Source organism: Polyodon spathula, chromosome 15 (assembly GCF_017654505.1).
Source record: "Polyodon spathula isolate WHYD16114869_AA chromosome 15, ASM1765450v1, whole genome shotgun sequence".
Lineage (NCBI taxonomy): Eukaryota > Metazoa > Chordata > Actinopteri > Acipenseriformes > Polyodontidae > Polyodon > Polyodon spathula.
Window position 1 is genome coordinate 17,665,179 of NC_054548.1, and position 22,996 is coordinate 17,688,174.

Sequence of the window (22,996 nt, forward strand, 5' to 3'; positions counted from 1 at the left end):
TGTATTTATTTCTATGGACACAAGAACGTTTTTAAATACTTATGTTTATTCTGATGGTAACCCTCACCCCCACCCCTCCACCCTGTGTCTGGTGATCATAGGAATTGTAATAATGTTCACATTCCTGCCGTCATTGATGACCCAGCTGGATTTCTGTTGCGTGAAACTATTGTGAAAGACCGGGACAGTTTATGCATACAACTCTTTTTATTAATTTTTATTTGTAACTTCGAGCGATGGCCTCGAGCGATGTTACCCGACAGCTGGTATGTGTGTGTATTTACTTTTAAAACGCTGTATGCAGAGTTTAAAAATAAATGTACTGAATGTTGTTTCTCAAGTGGTCTAGTGGTACAGTTTTCTGGGAGTGTCACTTCGCAGGTCGCCAGACTTTTTTCTTATGGAAAATTTCTGGAAAGATACATTTTTTATTGTACAGGACTTTTTCACATATTTTTCCTTGTTTCGTTTTAATTGCAGTTTGAGTTTTTGTTTTCTTTAAAGAGTGTTATTTTGGGAGACAAAGGGCTGTATAAATAAAAATAAAAAGTGTTCTTGTATACTAAATACCAGTGCTGCTATGAGACCAACTGGGCTGTTTCCAGCTAGCAGTGGTGCACATGCTTATTCCTCCCACCCAATGAACGGACACTCACTGAGCGGTAAAGGTGGGACATGAACAGTTTATTTGTTTTCTACAATACTATCAGTATGCAATTGGTGATTCACTGAAATAATGTAACACGATCTTAACAAAGTCATGTATTGATGTGCCGGCAATACTATGCCAGTTTATTCCTGTGAAGAAAGTGGGAGATATTGAATATACACATTTGGTATTGAACAGTTTAAAATAATGCACGAATTCATTTCTAAGAAAGCACAAACGTGGGATATTTTGTGACAGTGTGGCAAATCGCCTGTCGGATTTGTTCATTTTTTTGGTTTTATGAATCATAAAAAAATAATGGAAGTGTAAATTAAAAAAAAAAAGCAAAAAAAAAAAAAAAAAACAAAAAAAAAAAACAACAACAACAACAACAACAACAACAACAACAACAACAACAACAACAACAACAACAAACATGTGCAGACAAGGACTGTTATGTGAGGTAACCGACACAGGGATTTGGATGCTACTATATATTAAGGAGTCCTGCTGAGTTAAATGTACACATAGTATTGACTGTTTAAACAAGTAATTGTTAAACGCTAGCAGTAATAGTAATATTTTGCATAGCATTAGCCCTCTGCTTCTTAGAAACACTACAAATGAAATTATCCAGATTGTGACACCCCCTATTCCAGCATTGTTACATACTTCTATTTGTGATTGACAGAAAAAACGTGGCCTTCATGTTTGATAGACAGCATTTTAGCATTCTCGTTCTCCAGTAATGTAGTTGTGAAAATGAAAGTTGTTGTCATGAAAACATCCTTTTGTTTATGTGCTCAGTGTAAAATGAGAGTAAATGTAGATTGTGTAGTATAAAAGGTTTTCAAATCAATCTTCCTACTCATCATTTTGTGTTGCCACTTCCCTGCCCTCCTCCTTTCCTTATCATTGTTTTTGTTTTGTTTCTTAACTTAGAAACATCCCTCTACATTCACCCCTTTAGCAACCCTCTCATTAAGTTTGGTCACAGTAGTTGGTGGCTCCTGTTGCTCTTCAGTTCTGGACAGTGTCCCTTTTAGAGTAAATATTGAACTCTGTCACAGTTTTAGTAAAGGAGAGTGGCACAAAGAATGTGTTAAGTCAAGTTCTAACTGGAAAAGAACTCCCTGTTTAGCAAATAAATTATGTGGGAACTTTAAAAGAAGTGCAATCAGTTGAATAACAGACAGGATATGACCAATAATCAATGCATTAAGAATACTTTACAATTCAAAAGCAAAACAAACCAAGATAAATATGTAGACTCCTCACAAAAGCCCTCCAATAAAACTGAAAATATGGATATGCATATTATTATACATAGTAATATAATGCAGCATGTGCATTGAAAAACCTTCATTATTATTAAAAAAAAAAATTGAAGCAAAGAGAAATGTTGGCGCGTCACAAAAGCCTGTAGTTATATAAAATAACATGGTGATTGATCAGTGGATCCAGCAGTGAAGTCTTAATTGAGGTTTGCAGTATAAAGTACATGGTGATCAATAATCAATTATTTGTTGCATGGCTAGTTAGGGTGGATGAACAGGATTGAGAGGGTTAATTTTGGTGTTGAGCCTTAACAAAGTTAAGAATTTTATGTGAGATACTTGGTAAAAAAATAAAAAAATAAATAAATAAATACAATTTAAAATAAATTGATAATAGGCCAGTGATAAATAATGTCAGCAATTCTTCCACAGATGTAATTTATTTTATGATGTTGTTAAAGTCTTTGCAGTCAGTCTAATATAGCCTAGCCTAATTATTGTATTTTGTTTTTAGCTTTATCAGACTCAGGGAAGAAGAAACAGTAGGGCTCAGGATTTTCAGAAATCGGTAGGCTTTACTTATATGATGGCATAAATAAATAATCCTTCACTTACATATTTGCCAGTAAATGTCTAAGAACACTGTATTGTGTGCTTAAATATTTTCCATCCCCAGTACTAAGTTGCAAAGTACTGTACAGTATGTTATTGTTCTAAATAGGTACTTGCAGATGTTAGTCTACGTTCATAGTGTTCGTTCTCTTGTATGTTTGGTGGCCACCTCTAATCAGGTCGAGAGTGTGTTTCTCAAGCACTCTTTGCTGTGTGTCAGGTTTGTCATACAAAGAGTGCAAGAGAAAGTACAGTCTCAGTTTAATTGGAGGTAGCCACCAAACACTAAAACACAGACAAAACCCCCATATCAAGTATGTTAATCCATATTATATCCCTGAAGGGGATTATCCCAGTATGACACATGCCATGGGCTAGATTCTTAAAGCTATATACGACAAATTGGAAAAACAAAACTAAGAAAAAGTTGTGCTATGGACTATTAAATGTCTTTGAGAATCTAGTACCCTGTAGTATGCAGATATTTTGTGTCCAGCAGTTCAGTGGATTTCAACAAAACACCTGTGCAAGCACAGTCAATAATGCTTATATTTTTAAACAGGATATAAATGTTCGTCCACTTTCCATGTCAGGACATGTTGGCTTCGACAGCTTGCCAGATCAGCTGGTCAGCAGATCAACCAGTCAAGGATTCTGTTTCAACATTCTCTGCATTGGTGAGTGTACATTTATTTCATTCCATGAGGCATAATTAACAACCCTTAACCCTATACCATCTAAATGATGGACAGATAGTTTAGTTTCCCTTTTTGAGACTTCCTGCACCAAATTGCTTTCAATTTCATGGGAACCCTCTAACTCAATTTACACATAGCCCAAGATGGATTAGAATCCAGACACTCAGCAATGAAAAGCTAGTCATTTAACCCACAGTGCTACATGGTCCTTTGCGTTGAACTTCTGAATAGATTTGGGTGAATGTAAAGAAAAAAATTGTAGGATATTAAAACAGTAAATAATTGTACTTGTTTAACATGTTAGGCTATACAGCACCTGCATTGCAGACTTGTAAACGGAGTTCTGAAATTTTGGTTTACGCAAACAGTTATGGTGTTGCTGTCAATATGCAAGTCCTCATTACAGTTTGTAAGCAGACGATGTAAACATAGCAAAATCAATTAAAATGTCTAAATGTTCAAGAATATAACAAGGCAGCTAATCGCAATAGATCAGGTTTATTTGAAACTGTCGTATTTATTGATCTGAACTCTCCACAACATTTCTCAATGGGAAATATACTGTTCCATATAGACCAGCGTGAGTATATTAATAAAGAAAAAAATACATAACAAGGACTGGCATTAAAGTAAATGTTTAATTATGGTATAAATTACTTACATGCATATTAGTTTACTTACAGGTTTTTCAATTTTTCTTTTACATTTACAGGAGAGACTGGAATTGGCAAGTCTACCTTAATGGATACTTTGTTCAACACAAACTTTGAGAACTCTCAGTCAACACATTTCGAACCCAAAGTTAAATTGAGAGCACAGACCTATCAGCTTCAGGAGAGCAGTGTCCAATTAAAACTAACAGTTGTCAATACTGTAGGATTTGGGGACCAGATGAACAAAGAAGACAGGCAAGTGATTTATGTCGTCCATGAAAATACAGTAGTCTCTCTCAAATACAGACATCATAATGCTGTACATTCGGATATGTCCCCTAGTAATATTCAATTAAGTGTGACGCTAGGTCACTGTGAATTGCATGATCCAAAGAGGTGCACTGAAAATTTACAGAAGAACAGATACAAGTAGCTTATTAAATTACTCAAATTAAGTACATCATTAAAAGAGGGCATATAAATTCATACTCTACTAACAGCGTTGGAAAAGGGCCAGAAGCTTTCAGAAATACTGATTCTCTAGTGATTTACACACAAGATGTGGACTAGAGTATAAAATTATGAATTTGAAGTCTTGAATTGCTTTTGCAAAGAAAGCCTGACTCATATCAACAGAAAACAAAAGTAGCAGGTAGCCTATGTGTTTCACTTGCAATCAAATTTAAAAATGATTTATGTCTGTAAAGATGATCTATTTTGCATTAATTGTGTACTTTTTTTTTTTTTCACATTGTACGGTAATGGGTAAAATGCAACAGCATGATTTATTTTGTGTTACCGGTAAGTAAAGAAAGAGTGCTCTGTATTAATTTGATTTTAAAATGCATTATTGCATTATTTTAAAATTAAAAATGAAAACCTTTATTTCGGAAAACCTGTCTGTCTCCCGTCATGTCTGGTTTAGAGAGGGACTGCTGTATCAGCTATGATACGATCCTGTGAATCTCGCTGAGTAGGAGTTAACGGTTTATAACAACAACAAATTACTTTTCCTTTTTATTCAATTGCCGTTAACAGAATAGCACTGCCAGTTATACTAATTTGCTCACTTCCAAACATTATGTTTTCAACGAATAGCCCCAATACAACATTCAAGCACCTCCACAGGCATTGTTTGTATGTTAACTGTATTGTTTTTCCGTTGCCCAGCTATCAGCATGTGGTTAACTACATCGATGCACAGTTTGAATCGTATCTGCAGGAAGAGCTGAAGATTAAACGCTGTCTGCACAATTACCACGACACTCGTGTTCATGCTTGTCTGTATTTCATCGCACCTACTGGTCATTCTTTAAAGTCTTTGGATTTAGTGACCATGAAGAAACTTGACTCCAAGGTAAGAGTGACACAATTATAAAAAATTTAAAAAAATAATAATATTGTAATATTATTATTGTTAGGGCGTTTTTTCCAAATTTGAGTGAATACTTTTTTAAAAATCAGGTAGAATTGTTTAACGAAAAAAATCGGGTGGATTTTGTTAATATATAATCAAAAGTATTAGCTTTTATTTAGAAAGAAATAAACAAATGCTTAAGCACAAAATGTTGACAACAAAGTTGTCCTCAACAATTTGAATCCGCAACACATGTATATTTCCACACATTAGGGTAGGGAAACTTTTGAGGACGTCTCTCTCTCTCTCTCTCTCTCTCTCTCTCTCTCTCTCTCTCTCTCTCTCTCTCACACACACACACACACACACACACACACACACACACACACACACACACACACACACACACACACACACACACACACACACACACACACACACACACACACACACACACACACACACACACACACACTGGATATGGAGACATTTCTCCGTTCCAATCAAGTTTTATTTTGTAGTGGATTTGCAAGTATAATTGCACACAGAACATATACGGGAAAACTAAACAACTTTACTCCATGCTGTTTTACAAAGAGAAGCGATCGACTGTTACATCTAAATTCTCATGGCTTAAACACACACTCATAATAGAAATAACTGGGAAGAAAAGTTTGAACAAAACTTGATTTAGGAATTTCGAAAATTGTAATTTTGAGTTTATATATATATATATATCTATATATATATATATATATATATATATATATATATATATATATATATATATATATATATATTACACTAAGAAGCCACATTTTTCTAATAGGTAAATCAGATTACCTTCATCGACGCCAGTTCTGCTGTGTGGCATTTGAATCACAGACAGCTGTGCATGCGTTTATTCATATACAGTATGTGCCTATTCAGAGAGTTTTCGGGTTTAACCTGAATGCAGAAAAAAGCACTGGGGGTAGGGGGAATCTGGTAAAACCCGAAAATCAGAAGCCCTGATTATTATATATACATCATCAGGATGAAGAGAGGAGAGGTTAATATTAGAATCTTCTGAATGTATGCGAACATTTAATCTCCCTTAAAGATGATGCATAAACAAGATTTAAGCATCTGACCTAAAAAATGGTTTTGTACCACCTAAAATTATAGGATTGAGACATAATAAAAAAGAAATAAAAAAAAAAAAACATATGAACATAATTTGGATCTTTTATTTAGCATCATGTAATCAAAGAAACTGCAAAATTATATCACAAAAGTCTACCGGAAGCCATATTAGTAGTACAGTATTTCTTGTTAGATTTCGAAATGTCACATTTTTTAATTTGTCAGTTTTACCAGAGGTAGAGGATTAGTTACTGTGGCTCCTTTTTTATCTTAACAGAAGAGAATTGCATAACACAGACTAGGTAACATCAGAGTTTGTATAATACTAAAGATTTTACAAAAAATAGTAAAACGTACTGCTGTACGATTTCTTATATTATAACATGTTTATTAACTTTTGGAAATATTTTCAGTAAATACAATAATGATCTTATTTACTTGTGTTGAATTAGAACGTCATACTTGTGTCAAAAGCTGATAAGGAAATAACTTCCTAGCATTTCTGTGATACTGGCATTCATTTTTTAGTGTAATTGTACACCCCTATGTACACCTAATAATAGCACTTGCATGTGATGAGATGTGAGTTAAATTAAATTGTTAAAGTTCACCTGTTTGCAGTGGTGAATTAGCAAATGAAAATATTTGTACTTTGTCTTTGCATCACATTTGCGGCTTGTGCATATTCAAAAGTCATGTTCATACATTTATTATTTCAATAATAAGTTCAGATATTTTTGTCAAACATGCACAGAATTAGTCATTTGTTTGGTTTGTATTTGTATCTTCAAAGAAAGCATTTTAAACTTCCAGTTTTGTGGGCAAAAGCATGTCACACGTGGCAGTCAACTGAAATTCAGTTCAGTGCGAAAAACTATTAGTTGGATATTTTCATATTTATCTGTTATAGTACTTGAGTTCATAATTTTATGTATAAGATTACTTGACGTTTCAATGGTCCTTCAAATGTTTAGGGTAACATTTCATGTCATAAATGAAGGGAGGACTTTATATCCATTAGGATTACAGATTGTTTTGATATCCTGTTGTCTACCACAACGCACTTACCTGGTTACTTCTCCAGCTCTTGGTGAACTCAAGGATAATGGATTGTAACGCGTGTACTTCAGTTTGTTTCACCACAATGGAAAAAACTAAAATTGATACATTCAGTTTTTGCTGTTGGTTGCATGACCATCATCAATTTGCAGTATGCATTTACGGTTGTAAAAACTTTGTGCTGGAGGAAAGGACATGGAAGTTGACATGTGCCAAGGGAATCCAAAAACAGATGTGACACGAGCACAGCAAACAACTGTTTGTGCTCCACAATGCTAGGCTGTTGAAATGCTAGTGTCGTTACAATAGGGAAACTTGATAGTTAGATATCCTAACCCTATACCGACACATTTTAAAAAGTCTAGTTTCCATGATCTCTATATACTGTACTTGGTGGTAATTGTTTTTCTCTACAATTATATAGTTTTCTGAGATGGGTTTATGACAGATTAGTGTAAGATTACGTGGAATGACCCTCATAATTAAAATACAATAATAGCTTCATTGCACATGGACAATATGAGGTGCTGCTGCAGTGGGTATTTATTATATTTGACTAATCCTGGTATTCTTACTGCACTTACCAAACACAGAGAGTATCTGTTAAATTCGCCAATGCATAACTATGCCAGAACTGCACAGAGATTTTAGGCTGAAGATCAGATACTATAATTCTGTTGGCTACATATGTCTCATTCTCTATTCATTCTGTTTGCTACTGCAAACTCACTTGTCAGCATGTCTCTGCCAATCCCTCTCATGGAAATGCAACTGTTTGGCCAGCATTCAAACACTGCATTTGTCTGTGTTTTGGACATGTCATAGATGCTGTATTGTCAGTGTGAAAAAGGTACTACCGTGTACTTGACATACTGCTGTATGTTAAATTAATCTAAGCTGTTTAAACAATAAATAAATCAAACATAGAACTGTGCATGTTAACATGAAGAACCACAGGAAGGTTAGAATTCACATCATTTATTTGACAGCAGTATTTTAGTCCTGATATATTTTCTATTTTGTTATCTTTTTAGTTCTCCACAAACATTTTTTCTCTTACGTTTTTGCCACTCCAGATTCGTATGCATAGCATAAAATGTTGAAAAGACACAATAACAGACATACTGTGTATTACCTTTGCAAGAGCGACATGGTTCTGTAAAATGTGATTATTTTTTCTATACTAGGACTATAGTGTATTTTTTCATACAGTGATAAGAACTGGAAATTAAAACAAAAAGGCCTGTATTAATCTTACACCTGTTGCATCAGAAAACTAGTTAAAACGTGCACACATTCTAGGTAAATTGGAATGTCCTCAATGTTTATAAGGAGTGCTATTTATAAACTTGTTACAACAGGTATTCCAGGCAGCTGTCTTACAAAAAAAAAGATGATTGATGAGAAAATTGATTACATTTTTTTGAATAAAAACTTACTTGGGGGGGGGGGGTGCGTAAGTACGGACGGACATTCTTTAAATAACTCTTAAAGCTTTGTCTCAGCATTTTCTGCCTGTTAATAAGATTCACTGATTTGTTTATAACAATACTTCCTCCTTGTTGTGATATAGCTTACAACTGCATTCATTAATCCTTTGCTTGGAGAGAGATTGTTTGAAACCCAATTAAATGTGACATGAAACTGAGGTTTTGTCTGCTCTGTGTATGTTCAAAATTGAAGAAGGCACTATCTGAATGTTTGTCTACTTGGCTTAATGTTTACATTCAAATGCAGGTCTTGTCCTGGATACATTTGTGTGCTAGTTGCTACATCTACCCTGTAAAATTACAAGATGTCATTTTTACATTAAAGTAGTTATTTACTGTACAAGAATATTAGTTTTGAATCTCAGTTTTTATTCCATTTGGGTGAAAATTTTAGAAATGCCCACACTATATATCTTAATATCATAGTTTTTTTTTTTTTTGGTTTGTTTTTTTGTGGTCATTGGTAACATTAAAAACTATCCTCTGTTTAGCAAGAAAACAAACCAGTCTTTCAGCATGAGCATGCAGATATGACCCCATTTGGCATTTGAGGGTAAAACTGTTTTGACCTACAACACTCCTTCCCATCCTTCAACATTAAATACACAGTACGGAACTCTTTCAGGAGAAAAACAACTTGTATATTATGTGTATATATTTGACATAGAAGCTACTGGTCAGCATTTTAGGGCTATATTTACACTGTAATTTTAGTCTGTTTTTCATAGCTTTGCAAAGCAGATTAGGTAAGTGTTATCCTGTTTAGCCTCTATGATAAAAAAAAAAAAAAAAATAGCTTGATAAATGAGCCACACATAGTTTTTAAGGGCGGAGTGCAGAGACAAGAACTTGAAGTTGAGTAACTTCAATGCCGTAATACCAGGAACCAGCATACTGTTATATTTGTAGTAATCACCACTCAAGCACCTGCATCGTTCATACGCATGTCTTCACTGAGGTCATCTGTTCCAGAATATCTTACACTGACCAGAGCAGGCTGTTCCAGGCACCAGTCAAACTTTAATTTAAGCTAAAAAGATTCACTTTTTTTGTATTGGTGCTTTACAGAGGGACTCACGTGTCTGGTATACAGTGTTTCAAACCACATAAAGTATCTATTTTTTCTTGTTGCTCTTTTGTATGCATTATTATCCCTTATTAAGTTGTGTATATATCTCTGTAGAACTGCTTCTCCAGGATGTAACATGATTGTCGATGTCTGAAATGCGTGAATCTGGGTACAGGAGTCACTTCCATTTTTTCATGCACATACATTGGATGTAGGCCATGGTGTTTTATTTTCCTATGGAACTCAGGCCTTTACTTTTTTAGTCACTGTAAATATTAATAAACCATACCCAGCCCTCGTTATGTCGCCCCTTGCTATACTCAGTCATGGAGTTGGCTCCCCATTTTTACTGGCTAACTCTGCGTATGCCTTAGATGCAATATACATAGGTGCTTAGAATTACTGTTCGTTTTATTTTGTACTGCACATCACAAACAACAAAATACAAAACAATTAAAAGCAAAGCATTAATATCATATTGTTATCATATACACACATATTGCACAATAACACAAAGCAAATTAAATATCTGCTTGCTGAAGCAGTTTTTATTTTAGCCAACAAGGTGCTCATGTGTGGCAGCAACGCACTAGCAAAAGCAGCAAGACAGTGACGTCAGCTCCCTAGCAACAAGCCTCCTATGTTGTTGTTGGAAATGGATTCTTTCAATGCATTTGTTTGTGCATTTGAGAAAGGAGAGGGAGACTCATGAAATTAATTGGAGAATGAAGTTGATGAGAAGCAATTGCCCTCCGCTGTACAAATTAAAACGGTGTGCTGCTTTTTATAGAAAAATGAGAAAAAAAGAGGATGCGTAGAGGATTTATACTGGACCTTCACACCCCCGATGAAATGAGGGAGTGGTTGTACAGTATTTATTTGTTATCCTATTTGTTTTTCTATGGGTCTCACTATATTGCCGCCCTCGATATATAGCTGATTTATATTGGTCCCCGACACCCCCGATATATCGAGTGGGTGGTGTATTTTGTATTTATTTATTCACATATTCTCTCAAATTATTGACATTTGGATTAGTTAATTCCTGTATTTTTTTCCCCATAGATTTAGTAACTGTTTTGTAAAGCTTCTGACCCCAAATATTTGTAATGCAATGTTGTATAAGGATTTTTAGCAAACTGTTGCTTGTAAAAGCACACACAATACCAGGCAACTTTTAGGCTGCTTGTTTGTGAAAATGTCATACAAATGTCACTGGCAACTAGTTGCTAGAAACACAATTGCCTGAAAGTTTTCTCCTATTCTAAAATGCCTAACCTAAAATATAAATATAAAGTGACATTTTAAAATCTGAATATCAGTTTAAAAATGGCATTATAAATTAAAAAATACGTATGATTAGAGAACACAGTGATGTTTTAATTGATGCGTTTAGTTTCAGCTAATAGATTTACTGATTTATGGACTAAATAACAATATGTTATCTTAATATTGAGTAGTTACTGAATATATTTGTATTAGAAACGTAATACTCAAGATGCAAAACCTGAAGTATACAGCAGCGTGCATGCAGATGTGTCCATGGTCATGTTAGGAAACCTGCGCACCCCAAATACGATGAGATGTTTCATTTTTTCTTCTTGTAATTCCGGAATCTCCTCTCTAAAAGAACCAGAGCCCCTTGGTTTGAGTCCCAGCTCTGTCCCAGGCACTGTGCAATCTTGGGCAAGTCACTTGATCTTCACGTGTCTCTGCCTCACCAAATCAAGGACTGGGCAAATCAGTACTGACAACAAGGCATTGCACAACCTTTGCACCATTTTGAATAGGTCTTTTGTAAATAAAATGAAAAAGCTCAATACTACTCATGGGCTAATTATATATTTTCTGTCCTACGCATTATATTCCAAATGCCAAAGGCTTGACCTTGAATTGATGGCTAAAGCTTTGTTTACTTTCATCCTCTTTTGCTACTAAATATCAGCAGCAATTTGCTTCTAAGTCTTACTGAATGAGAAAGTACTTTCTCCGTAGCCCCTAGATTATTGTTAATGCCACTGATGGAATGCCCTTAATTATGTGTGTTGCAGGAGAGCATCAGAAAGGAGACAGAGGCTTGGAAAGCAACAGTGAAGCCTTTTATCACAAATAAAAGTGGAACAAATAAACAGGACAGAGGGCCAAAAATAAAAGGTTTTAAAAAAAAAATAAAATAAATACAAATACAGTGAAACTCACCTAACTCCTGTCCAACACCCACCTTTAACAAAGGATTTTCTTCCCTTATGTACCATGTGGCTGGAGCCTAATTAACTATCACTCATTTAATCAGGGCTCCAGCCACATTCTCACATATATTCTGGCAAGGGGGATTTTAACCCTCTCCCTGCCAACCCTTCAACAATGTGTCTTAACATAGCACACTTTATTAAGCAGGGAGTGAATCTGCCACACTCTCTGATAAGCTGTAGTCAGTTAGGGTTAGGGTTGGGGACTACTATTTCAATTGCTGCTAAAAGTTACTGTCATCATATTTTTTTCAGCAAGGAGACAATTTCAAGACAGTGGAAGCCAGTTAATATAAGAAGCACAAAATAGAAAAATATTACATTTTTGATGAAGTATAATTTATCTAAAACTCTCTATGGCCGTTCCTTACCACAGGTCTTAAATATCTGCTTTTGGATATCTGGCCTTTAGTTGATTCTACTAATAAGAACATAAGTACATAAGAAAGTTTACAAACGAGAGGAGGCCATTCGGCCTATCTTGCTTGCTTGGTTGTTAGTAGCTTATTGATCCCAGAATCTCATCAATCAGCTTCTTGAAGGATCCCAGGGTGTCAGCTTCAACAACATTACTAGGGAGTTGGTTCCAGACTCTCACAACTCTCTGTGTAAAAAAGTGCCTCCTATTTTCTGTTTTGAATGCCCCTTTGTCTAATCTCCATTTGTGACCCCTGGCCCTTGTTTCTTTTTTCAGGTCGAAAAAGTCCCTTGGATGGACATTGTCAATACCTTTTAGAATTTTGAATGCTTGAATCAGGTCGCTGCGTAGTCTTCTTTGTTCAAGACTGAATAGCCATGAAGAATGGTCCATACAAGTTTTTTTTACTTGAAGTTATTGCACATGTTGTGAATGTAGGTTATTGTGACCTACTATTAGTACAGACACCTGCAATGTGTTATTACTTTGGCAGTGGAGTTGCATGTTTCTAACATACCATGTTTATACTGTATATATTTACCAGCACGTGCATGACCTTTTCAGATGACTAGGAAACATGTATTTTGTATTTTCAGGTCAACATCATCCCTGTGATTGCCAAGGCAGATACAATCTCCAAGAGCGAGCTTCATAAATTTAAGATAAAGATCATGAGTGAACTTGTCAGTAATGGAGTCCAGATTTATCAGTTTCCCATAGATGATGAGAACGTAGCAAAAATCAATACTACCATGAACGTGAGTGCTTTTGTATTAAATCATTTGTCCTTTAACTTTGTCTATTGTTTTGTAAATCCCATGAAATAGTGTATTTTGAAAAAGTCTTTACAGACCCACCATATTACAAAAAGAAAAAACTTACACAGCATTTCTTTGCTTATAGTTTACATTTGTGTGTGTGTATGTGTGTGCGTGCATGCGTGCGTGCGTCCGTGTATGTGTGTTAATATATGTTTTAATTGAATAATTGGGTACAATTCTTTGTCTTCTTTAGAGCCATCTTCCATTCGCTGTGGTTGGTAGCACAGAGGAAGTGAAGATTGGAAATAAAATGGTGAAAGCTCGACAGTACCCATGGGGTGTTGTGCAAGGTTTGCTTTGCTGTTATCAGAAAGTTAGGTCAATTTGAGTGCTATTACTAAAATATCTTTTTCGAGAGAGTTTCTAAGTTTATCCCAGCCATCTTAATGTTAGGAAACCTCTAACCAGTTTATTTTTGTTTGTTTTTTAAGTGGAAAATGAGAGCCACTGTGACTTTGTCAAACTTCGAGAAATGCTGATCTGTGTGAATATGGAAGACCTGAGGGAGCAGACCCACAAACGGCACTATGAGCTTTATCGGCGCTGCAAACTGGAGGACATGGGCTTTACAGACACAGATGCTGAAAACAAGCCACTCAGGTACAGGGTCACATTACTGTTTATTGTTAAGTTATTAAGGGAAGTCGTTTCCTTTTTTTGAAAGGCAAAGGTTGGGCAGAGTTATTAACCAAAACACACTGTGCCTTTCTTTTTCCCTTTATCATCAAGTATTGTAGTATGGGCAGTCACATACAGGTGCTAAATAGCAAAAATAAAGGGTTTTTTATTTTGTGTTTTATCCAATTTGTGTAGGATAAAACACAAACACAAATTGATGACCAACTAACTCTAAAGAGCAAAGTGAGTTAAAACATTTAAGCGTGTTAGTTAGCATCTTCTCTGTAACAGATGAAGCTTATGAGGGATAAAAAGTACTAATTCGCAAGTTGGGTAAACAGAAAATGAGATGATGAGAAGATGAAAAAAAAGACATAACCAAACTTGGGGCTTCATCACTCGTTAATTATATGATGGGGTCACATCAGTGGAAGATTGGGGCAGATTTATAGTTGTTTTATATATCAGCAACTTTCTTTTTTGCAAAAACATTTTAGCCCGAAATGAATCTTACCTTGGCCATTAACTCACAGTATGACTTTTCAGTCTTTACCTAGCACCAAAACCAGCTGCACTGCAAAAGAGATGGCACAGTACATCTTGTCAGACTTTCGTGGGTAATTAACAGTTATATACATGTTTGTTGTTTCTGGGTACCATCATGTTTTGCTTTAGTTATCCCATGGGAACAATTTCCCTTTAATTAGAGCTCTTTGGTTTAATCTTGGGTTTGCAATCCTTTTTCATTGTGAGACGCTGGCAGAGACACATATGGATAAAAGGTCATTCAGTCGGGAAATGAGAGCTTTTAATTCTTAAAAAAAAAAAAAAAAAAACAGTTTTCAGTTAAACACTGTTGGCTGAAAGTAAGTTCCAAGGTTCATTTTTGAACACACAGGTAAGACATTAGAGAATGTTACACACATACAAAATAATGCTGCAATACAGAGCTATTTTTTCCTTTTAATTGTTAACCTTCTGGTTTTGTACTAGTTGTGAACCTCTTCCTTTGCTTGGGAGAGGAGGGAGGGTCTGATATTTCTTAGTACTTTTTACTTATAGCTTTAGTAAAAAATGCTTAAGATCTTAACACGACTGCATTGCTAGGTCTTGTGATTGACCCTTGGGTGGGTCATTCAGGTTCATTCAGAAAGAATGTTCTCGATATTTGGTAATGTGTGTTTAGTTTGCAAGCTACAGCTAACAATATAATCTCATTTGGACTGGCATTTCATTGCGCTATAATGTTTTACTCTACAAGTACAGAAAAAAATTATTTTAACTACATTACAATATTTTAATATGGTTAAGGTTTTGGTAAGGCTCCAGTGCATAATTGCTCTTAAATGTTCTTTTTTATTTTAGTTTTTTGGATCGATGTTGACAATTAGATGAACATACTAGTAGAATTGTAGAGTGAATGATCAATAGTTAGGTGTTGGGAGCAAATTCACAAAGTATTTCCCCCAGTGTTAAATGCTACATTTGCATCTTCACCATGAAACCAGTCTGTATCTATAAAGCTCAATCTCATCTCATTCCAGTAACTAACTGGGTCCATCTGCAATCTACAATACAATATGGAAGTGGGCATTACACAGAGGTGGCAGACTGCCTTGATGTGTCAATTTTTTTGTAATGTTATCATTTATAGATAGTTCTCCAGCCTCTATTATTTCCCTGGTTCACACCCCTCCGTCCTGCCTGCATGTTTTATTGTGTTCTGTAGACCAAGATTTAAAACTTCACTTTAGACACTTAACTTCCTTTATCACGGCAATTCCTTTATCATTCCTAACTGCGACGAGAGTCCCAATTGAAACTGGTTTTATCTCAGTCTGCTTCTGATGGAAATGAACAGAACTAAGGCAAACCATAGTAAGTACAAACTGCTAATGTTTAAAGAAACAAGTAACCTGCACGTATCAGCTGACGTTAACCTTTTTTTTTTTTTATTTGAAGCTTTGTAACATCAATGTTTTGTTTTTGGTAAATATGTTGTGAATATGGCCCTAGATGTACAGTACATTCAATCATGCTTGTGTTCAAATAATCAATAATTATTTAGGGTGAAACAAGTATACTTATAATATCAACTTGTGAAAAAAAACTGAAAGTGTGTTTCCAGCTTGAATATTTTTCTCTTTTTGAAGGAAGTTTTTGCTGTAGCCTCTTTGAAAGCTAGGCACAATGGGAAATGTTTATTTAACCCCATGTAGTGGTGCATTCCAGAGATTCTTTTGAAGCATCTAAAACATTTTCACAAACCACCAGATTGCAAGCAATAGACTTTCTATAGAAAAAAAAGGATCTGTGTGAACATGGAAGACCTGAGGGAGCCTTTCTTTTGCATTACTAGTGATTTCCTTGCAAGTTATTGAACATATAATGTTTGAATTTTGTAAATACTATATGCCCCTCCAGTACGACAGAGTAGTTTATGTACATCATTGTAATGTTTATGAGCCTGTTCATATATCTGATTCACAGCCAGATCCCAAGCAGGAAGAAAAGTTTTTTGGTCTTTTCTTTAGATAGCTCTTCCAAACAAAATGATTATTCCAAACAAAACCATTATGTTTCATATAACAACAGTGTCTTGGACTAGTAATGTGTTTTTATGGAACAGTAGCAAGGGCTGTGTGGAGTAAGAACAATGGGAATTTAAATAAGAGATACATGCTTGTGACTTTAGAAAAAGGACCGTTTCCTCTTGGCTTGTGGAGGTGAGACAGAACCAATTGTCCTCCAAGGCTGGGAAGCAACCTATACATCCCCCAAGGGGAGATGAAGAGTAGGATAGTGGGTGAATTGAAGAGAAGCCTAGTAGTCTCCCCGGCTTAGAAACGTTGCCTACGCTGAGAGAGGTCGACATGGAGACAGGAACGTTGAACAGAGAAGGAAGTAAACATGCAAAGAGGGAGTCTGGCACAGATGAAAGCAGATATTTAGGAAAGTACAGGGTTTAATCTAGCTCAGGAAGTGAGCTTCACTTGCCCCCAGAGAGAGACTGTTGCAGAGTTGGAACAGCATAGTGGAGGAGGAGGGGTGGAAAGAAAAAAATGAAAAACGCAAGACAGAGAATAAGGGTGCAACCCAGGGTTTAAATAGGGAGACTGGTTGATATTTTTGGCAGGAAATAAATGGGAGGAGTCCTAGCTTCTGACCCCGGAACCACAGTGAGGTTACAATGAATGTGTAATTGCACAAACGTGACAGTTAATCCTGCATCAAACAGCGAGATTTATGTTGTCCAACAACAACAAAACATTATGGCAAACTCTAGTCATCATGTGACTTATTTCAACACTTTCTTTTGAATAGCAGCCTGTGTCTTTCTTTGAATAATGTCGTTTATATTTTGTGCTCTGCAGCCTGCAGGAGACATATGAAACAAAGCGCCAAGAATTCCTTTTTGAACTGCAGAAGAGGGAGGAGGAGATGAGACAGATGTTTGTGCAGCGAGTCAAGGAGAAGGAGACCGAGCTCAAGGATGCTGAGAGAGAGGTAAATGACATCATTTTAATGTAATTTAAAATACATAAGTAATGCAGAACTCTCGAAAACCACACTGTACATGAAGAGTTGCTGCTGGTTACTAGTACCTAATCACTTAATGTAGTTAAAACTAAATCCAGTTGTATAGCTGCATTCAGACAATGTGACCCACTGTACAGTAAATAAACCAAGATGCAACTGTTTATCCACGGCTTAATATTTGTTTTGCATTTTGAATTGTTGTAAAAAATCGAGAAACTAAAATATTCTCACTAGCACTCCTTTTAAAATAATTTCTGAACTTTATATGCAAGTACTTGCTGCCACCTTGTGGCGAGTTTTGGCTGTGCATGTAAAACATTTATTTTGTTGTTTACAGCTTCAAGGGAAGTTTGAGCACCTGAAAAGATTGCATCAAGAGGAAAGAATGAAACTAGATGAGAAAAAAACAATGCTTGAAGATGAAATGTCTGGTTTTAGTAGAAGAAAACTTGCAGCTGAGCTCCTTCAGGCGCAGGCATTTACAGGCAGTATGAATATTAAAAAGGACAAAGATCGCAAAAAGTAAGTTTCTTATAAAACATTTAGGTCATATTGTTATTGCGAGGTTATTAAATTAAACCGATCGTACAAGATATCCCCTTTGAGATGCACCGTCTTGTTAACAGGAGCTGGCCTTCGTTATGAGGAGGAGAATACAAATACAAGCAGCTGGGACAGAAGCAAAGATAAATCAAATAATTAGGAAGACATTCTACAAATAACATGCAAGGCTTATTAGTGCAGTGAGTTTTTAAAAAAATGTTAATCTATTAAAAGCTTGAAAGGACACCAGCTTCATTGTTTGAGGTAGAAGTGAACTATACAATTGTTATATGCCCAGATATATTGGGTGCTTGTTATGTGGGTTTTTATATTTATCACTACATGGCAGTAGCAAACCTCTTAATGGTTTAAATGCTCTCCTATATATGAGTTGTAGTATGATAATTTAGTGTGAACTTAACAATTCTACCTATTGAGGTACTGTACAATGGAATTAGAAGACAGCAGATACTGGGGTATATGTTTAACCAGCTTAAACAGCACACAAAGGATGCGAGTCAACAGGGGCCACAGGTCTTATGGGACAAACGAGATAAGACTTCAGGATAGCCTCTACAAATATTTGTTTTAAAATAATAAAACAAATCACAATGTAAGCTGTCTTCAGATCTCGTACAGTCTCTTTTTCTTTAATGAAAAGTTTCGTCGGGAAGTTTCAAGGCAGTGTTACACAAAAGAGCTGTAAGCAAGCATCAAACATTATTTTCTTTTAAGCACATATTGTCACAGACAGGCTGAATGCTTATTTAGGGTCTGTTTATAATTAGGACACAACAAAAGCAATGCCTGAAAAGCCACATTAAAATGTTTAAAATAATTTTGATAGCTATTTTAGTCTTTCTTAATCCATATTGATATACAATTGGAATAAAGTGAAATAAGGGCATATTGCCAGATTCTGTCAGTGTTATTAATTGCAGTGTCCCTGAGATGTTATTATTGCATAGATAGATCACACAAAAAGGCTTATTTCACAGCACTTTATGGTCTAAAAACAGGTATTTCAAGATATTTCATGATTTAAACATATGTTTTAAAGCAGGAAAAAATTGCGTTGTCACATTCAAATGTATCCTTTTCTTTAACAAATGCTCGTAAATATTGAAGTGCTTACCTGGAAAACAGTAAATGCGAAATTATAGAATATATCATTTTTTTATGTCCACATTTTAAAGTCGGATATTTCACACCAGTGACTTAATAAAAAAATAATATAAAAAAAAAAAAAAAAAAAAAAAAAAAAAAAAAAAAAAAACATAAATGTAAAAATAATAACAGACACGTGAAATGTCTTTTACTGGCTAGAGCAATCTTTAGCAGAAATATTTCCGATCTTTGATGCAGCTCGTTTCTTTTTCACTGAAGTCATTTTATAGAAATCGTGCAGCTCTGTGCAGTGTGTTCTATCATTTACCAGAAGCAAACTAAAACGGTTGCCAGTTTCCTAAAAGCAGTGTGACAGGTAGTGAATCTTTTGTTTCATTACCGATAGTGTGCTGTATTTGTTTATTTTAAATTGATCAAAATGACTGCGGCGCTTAAAAGAGGGAGGCCTTTATACGAGGGCCACCTACGAAAACTACGATTTTCAAACGCTGCGATATTTTATTACTTGATGTATAGGTAGACTACCTGTATGTAGCAGCATGTGTGGTTAACCTACTTCCACTGCAGTACATTTATCGGTGACAGTTACAGAGAGCCTATTAGGTGGGAGTTGGAATTGTCAAAGGAGTACTGTACTAGCAAATCAGGAGTGTGTATTGGTTGTTAAGGGGCGGGACAATGTTTGTGTTGCGTTAAATACAAGAGTGTGTGACGTAAATGTTTTTCCGCACCAAAAATGGTCTCAAAATATCAGTTTGATTTCTGCAATAACTACAATATAACCTAATCAGTTTTTTTTTCACAGTAACTTTCTTGTTTCTAATTTTTCTGCAAGAGAAACCGAAACGAAATCTTCTCATAGATATAGTAAGCACATTGTTTTTATTTTTACGGGAATTACAACTGAACTAAAAACAAAACATGAACAAAACCACCTATAAGAACTTCAGAAGGACTGCTGTTCTGTTATCTAGCATTTTCTTTCAGAACTGTCCTACCTTAAAATAAAATGTGCTTACTGTGTGTGTGCACATTAGTTTGTAATTTACGTGCTAGATTGAGGCTCCCGTCTCTTCGGGGGCGTTACATGTATATAGTCCGTGTTGAGCGTTTATTTCTTTACTGTGGGTTTTTTGTTTGTTTGTTTGTTTTTTTTAATGTGGGAGAAAAAAATCCCTTAATGTTTCATTATTGATAGCGGCGTTTATTCGAGGGCGGCCTCTATTATAAAGCTGATATATGACTGCGGGGTCAATATGAGGGCGTCTTTAATACGAGGGCGGTGACAAATTGAAGTAATGCGATATATATATATATATATATATATATATATATATATATATATATATATATATATATATATATATATATCGCATTACCCAATGGTTATCAGTATTAAACAACTAATACTGATTATAGCTATATATATATATATATATATATTATATATATATTATATATATATATATATATATATTATGGCATTAATAGTATCTATATATATACAGTGTTGGGTACCCATGTAGAAATTGTTTAAATCAGTGATGACCATGGAAAAAATATAGGGTTATATATGGTTTCATTCGATTTGAGGCGCTATAAGGCTAATTTATTTGTTTTCTTTTTTCAGTTCTGGATTCATGTGAAGAACTATTTGAAAGACCTAGCAACCATCTGTTCTATGTAGACTGTAATAAATCTATTATCTCTTTTGCTGTTGCCATCTTTAGTAGTCACATCTTAACACTTAGTAACATGTGCAGGTCCTCCATTTGACACAATGTCTATCTATTCAGTTATTTGTTGAAACCACAACTTAGTTGTTTAATACTGATAACCATTGTGCCTTATAAAACAGTGCCTTGATGTCTGGGGAGGGGTCTTTCAGATCAATGGTGCCAAACTCACAGGGTCAGGCATTAATCACTGCTAGCTCTAATCTCTTTCCTAAGGGTTGATTGTAAGTTTTCTGATTTTGGCTAGAATATACCCTGGGGACTTCATTTGGCCCCCTAACCCTGTATTGGATGATTTTATATTACATTTGATCACATAATATGGAAGAGATGTGCCCAGAGAAAAAATAAGATAAAAAAGAGCTATGTAGAGCAAGCTTTGAGTCACCAAAAACAGCATTCAATGGAAATGACCTTACAACTAATAATGTGCCTTGTATTTCATGCCTATAAAATTAGGAAACATACCAGTATTTAAAAATATGTATAAAGCTAAAAGGGAGAAACGTTTTGCAAGAGGACTCTGTTTAAATTCAACATTCTGATTCCGTATTTCTGTTGCTTGGTTAAATAATTGACCAAGATCAGTAGCCACTGGCTTTTATTTTTTCTTTTCTGTAGGACCACTTTCATAACTAATTCATGAAGTTAAAATATTGTATGTACAACACTTTTCTAAGACATTAAATATAAAAAAAAAAAAAAAGTCATATTAACCGAGGGACAAAATAGGCATTGAGTACCTTTAACACAAGTACTTTTTTAGTTTGTAGTTTGTTTGTTAATTTTTTGTCAATAATTCACCGTTTCTCATTTTAATTTGCATATGTGTTTGTGAACTGTAAATATATGTCTGTGATCTAAATTTCAGTTTCTGCCCTTTTGTGTCTAAATAAAAGCGCCTCGGCTGTTTGGTTTTTTTTGTTTTGTTTTGTTTTTATTTATGCTCCCATGATATTGACTGAGGGGATGGGGGATTTTAACAAAGGCAATCACAACTAGAAGTTGCAAGCAACTTTTTGGCTTCCAAGGAGTTATTGTGAAATGTAAGTATTTTGATTGGTTGCCATTCACTCAGTTGTAGACACTACTCTTGAAGTTTCAAGAGCTTTTGTTCAACAGTGTTCATTGTATGCACAATATATATAATTACAGCAATGCTGAAATTTGATTGGCCTACAGCAGCCATGTTTTTTTTTTACTGTAGCAACTTAATTTAGGCAAACTTTAAAGAAAACCATACTTGCATCATGTATGCCAAGTTTTGCTTCGATCAGATTAGGGGTTTTGGAGAAAACATTTGTGTGTTAATTAGGTTATCCAGCATGGCCGTCATACAACTGAACCAATCGGCTTCATTTCGAGCACCGTCCATCTTGGACAATCCCTAACCATGTATGCCAAGTTTCAAAACTCTGTGAAATTGGTTTCCGACAAGATGTTTGTAAATTGTCCAAAATGTGTCATAAAATCCAACATGACTTCCAAACCATGTAACTAATTTCAAGAGTTTTTGTGCAACTTTTTTCATTTCGTGCAACTTTTAAGGTTTTATTGGTGGAAAGAAAAATAATAATAATCTTAACACAACAATAGGATTCCCAGCCATGGACTTGGAAACCGATAAATTACATGTTTAGACTTGGACCACAGCAGGTTCAAGTATATGAGCCAGTGTGGGTAATGAGGTTGTGAAATTAATTCCTGGTGGAATTGCGGTATGGTAAATAAAAATCATGAATTAACAGTTGGAGATAATGGACTGCTGTATATGTTTGTATGCAATAATAAAAACACTTCAGTCTCCTAACAGGGCCAGCTGCTTTAGCAGCAGGGCACACATTTAAATGAGCAAACACTGTTTATTATGTTGACTTCAGAAATATTAATATACTGTATACATCAAAAATATCGGTGAGCACTGAAATAACAGAAAGATAGGGCTTTTTGGGCC

General features: G+C 35.1%; 1 protein-coding gene across 3 annotated transcripts; it reads left to right on the top strand.

The window, feature by feature from the left end:
- Positions 1 to 68: 68 nt before the first annotated feature.
- LOC121327914 (septin-11-like) lies at positions 69 to 21,957 on the top strand. Of its 3 annotated transcripts, none has more exons than XM_041272246.1 (11): positions 69 to 266; positions 2,441 to 2,494; positions 3,101 to 3,215; positions 3,949 to 4,144; positions 5,060 to 5,246; positions 13,253 to 13,414; positions 13,671 to 13,767; positions 13,909 to 14,077; positions 17,470 to 17,602; positions 17,973 to 18,157; positions 18,262 to 19,385. In XM_041272246.1, exons 1-11 carry the CDS (start codon positions 237 to 239, stop codon positions 18,278 to 18,280), a joined length of 1,347 nt encoding a protein of 448 aa, XP_041128180.1. In that variant the 5' UTR covers positions 69 to 236; the 3' UTR covers positions 18,281 to 19,385. The 3 variants fall into 3 exon arrangements, with proteins under 3 accessions (XP_041128180.1, XP_041128181.1, XP_041128182.1); XM_041272247.1 differs by lacking the exon at positions 18,262 to 19,385 and adding an exon at positions 20,937 to 21,957 and having other exon boundaries at positions 72 to 266; XM_041272248.1 differs by lacking the exon at positions 2,441 to 2,494 and having other exon boundaries at positions 77 to 266.
- Positions 21,958 to 22,996: the final 1,039 nt, after the last annotated feature.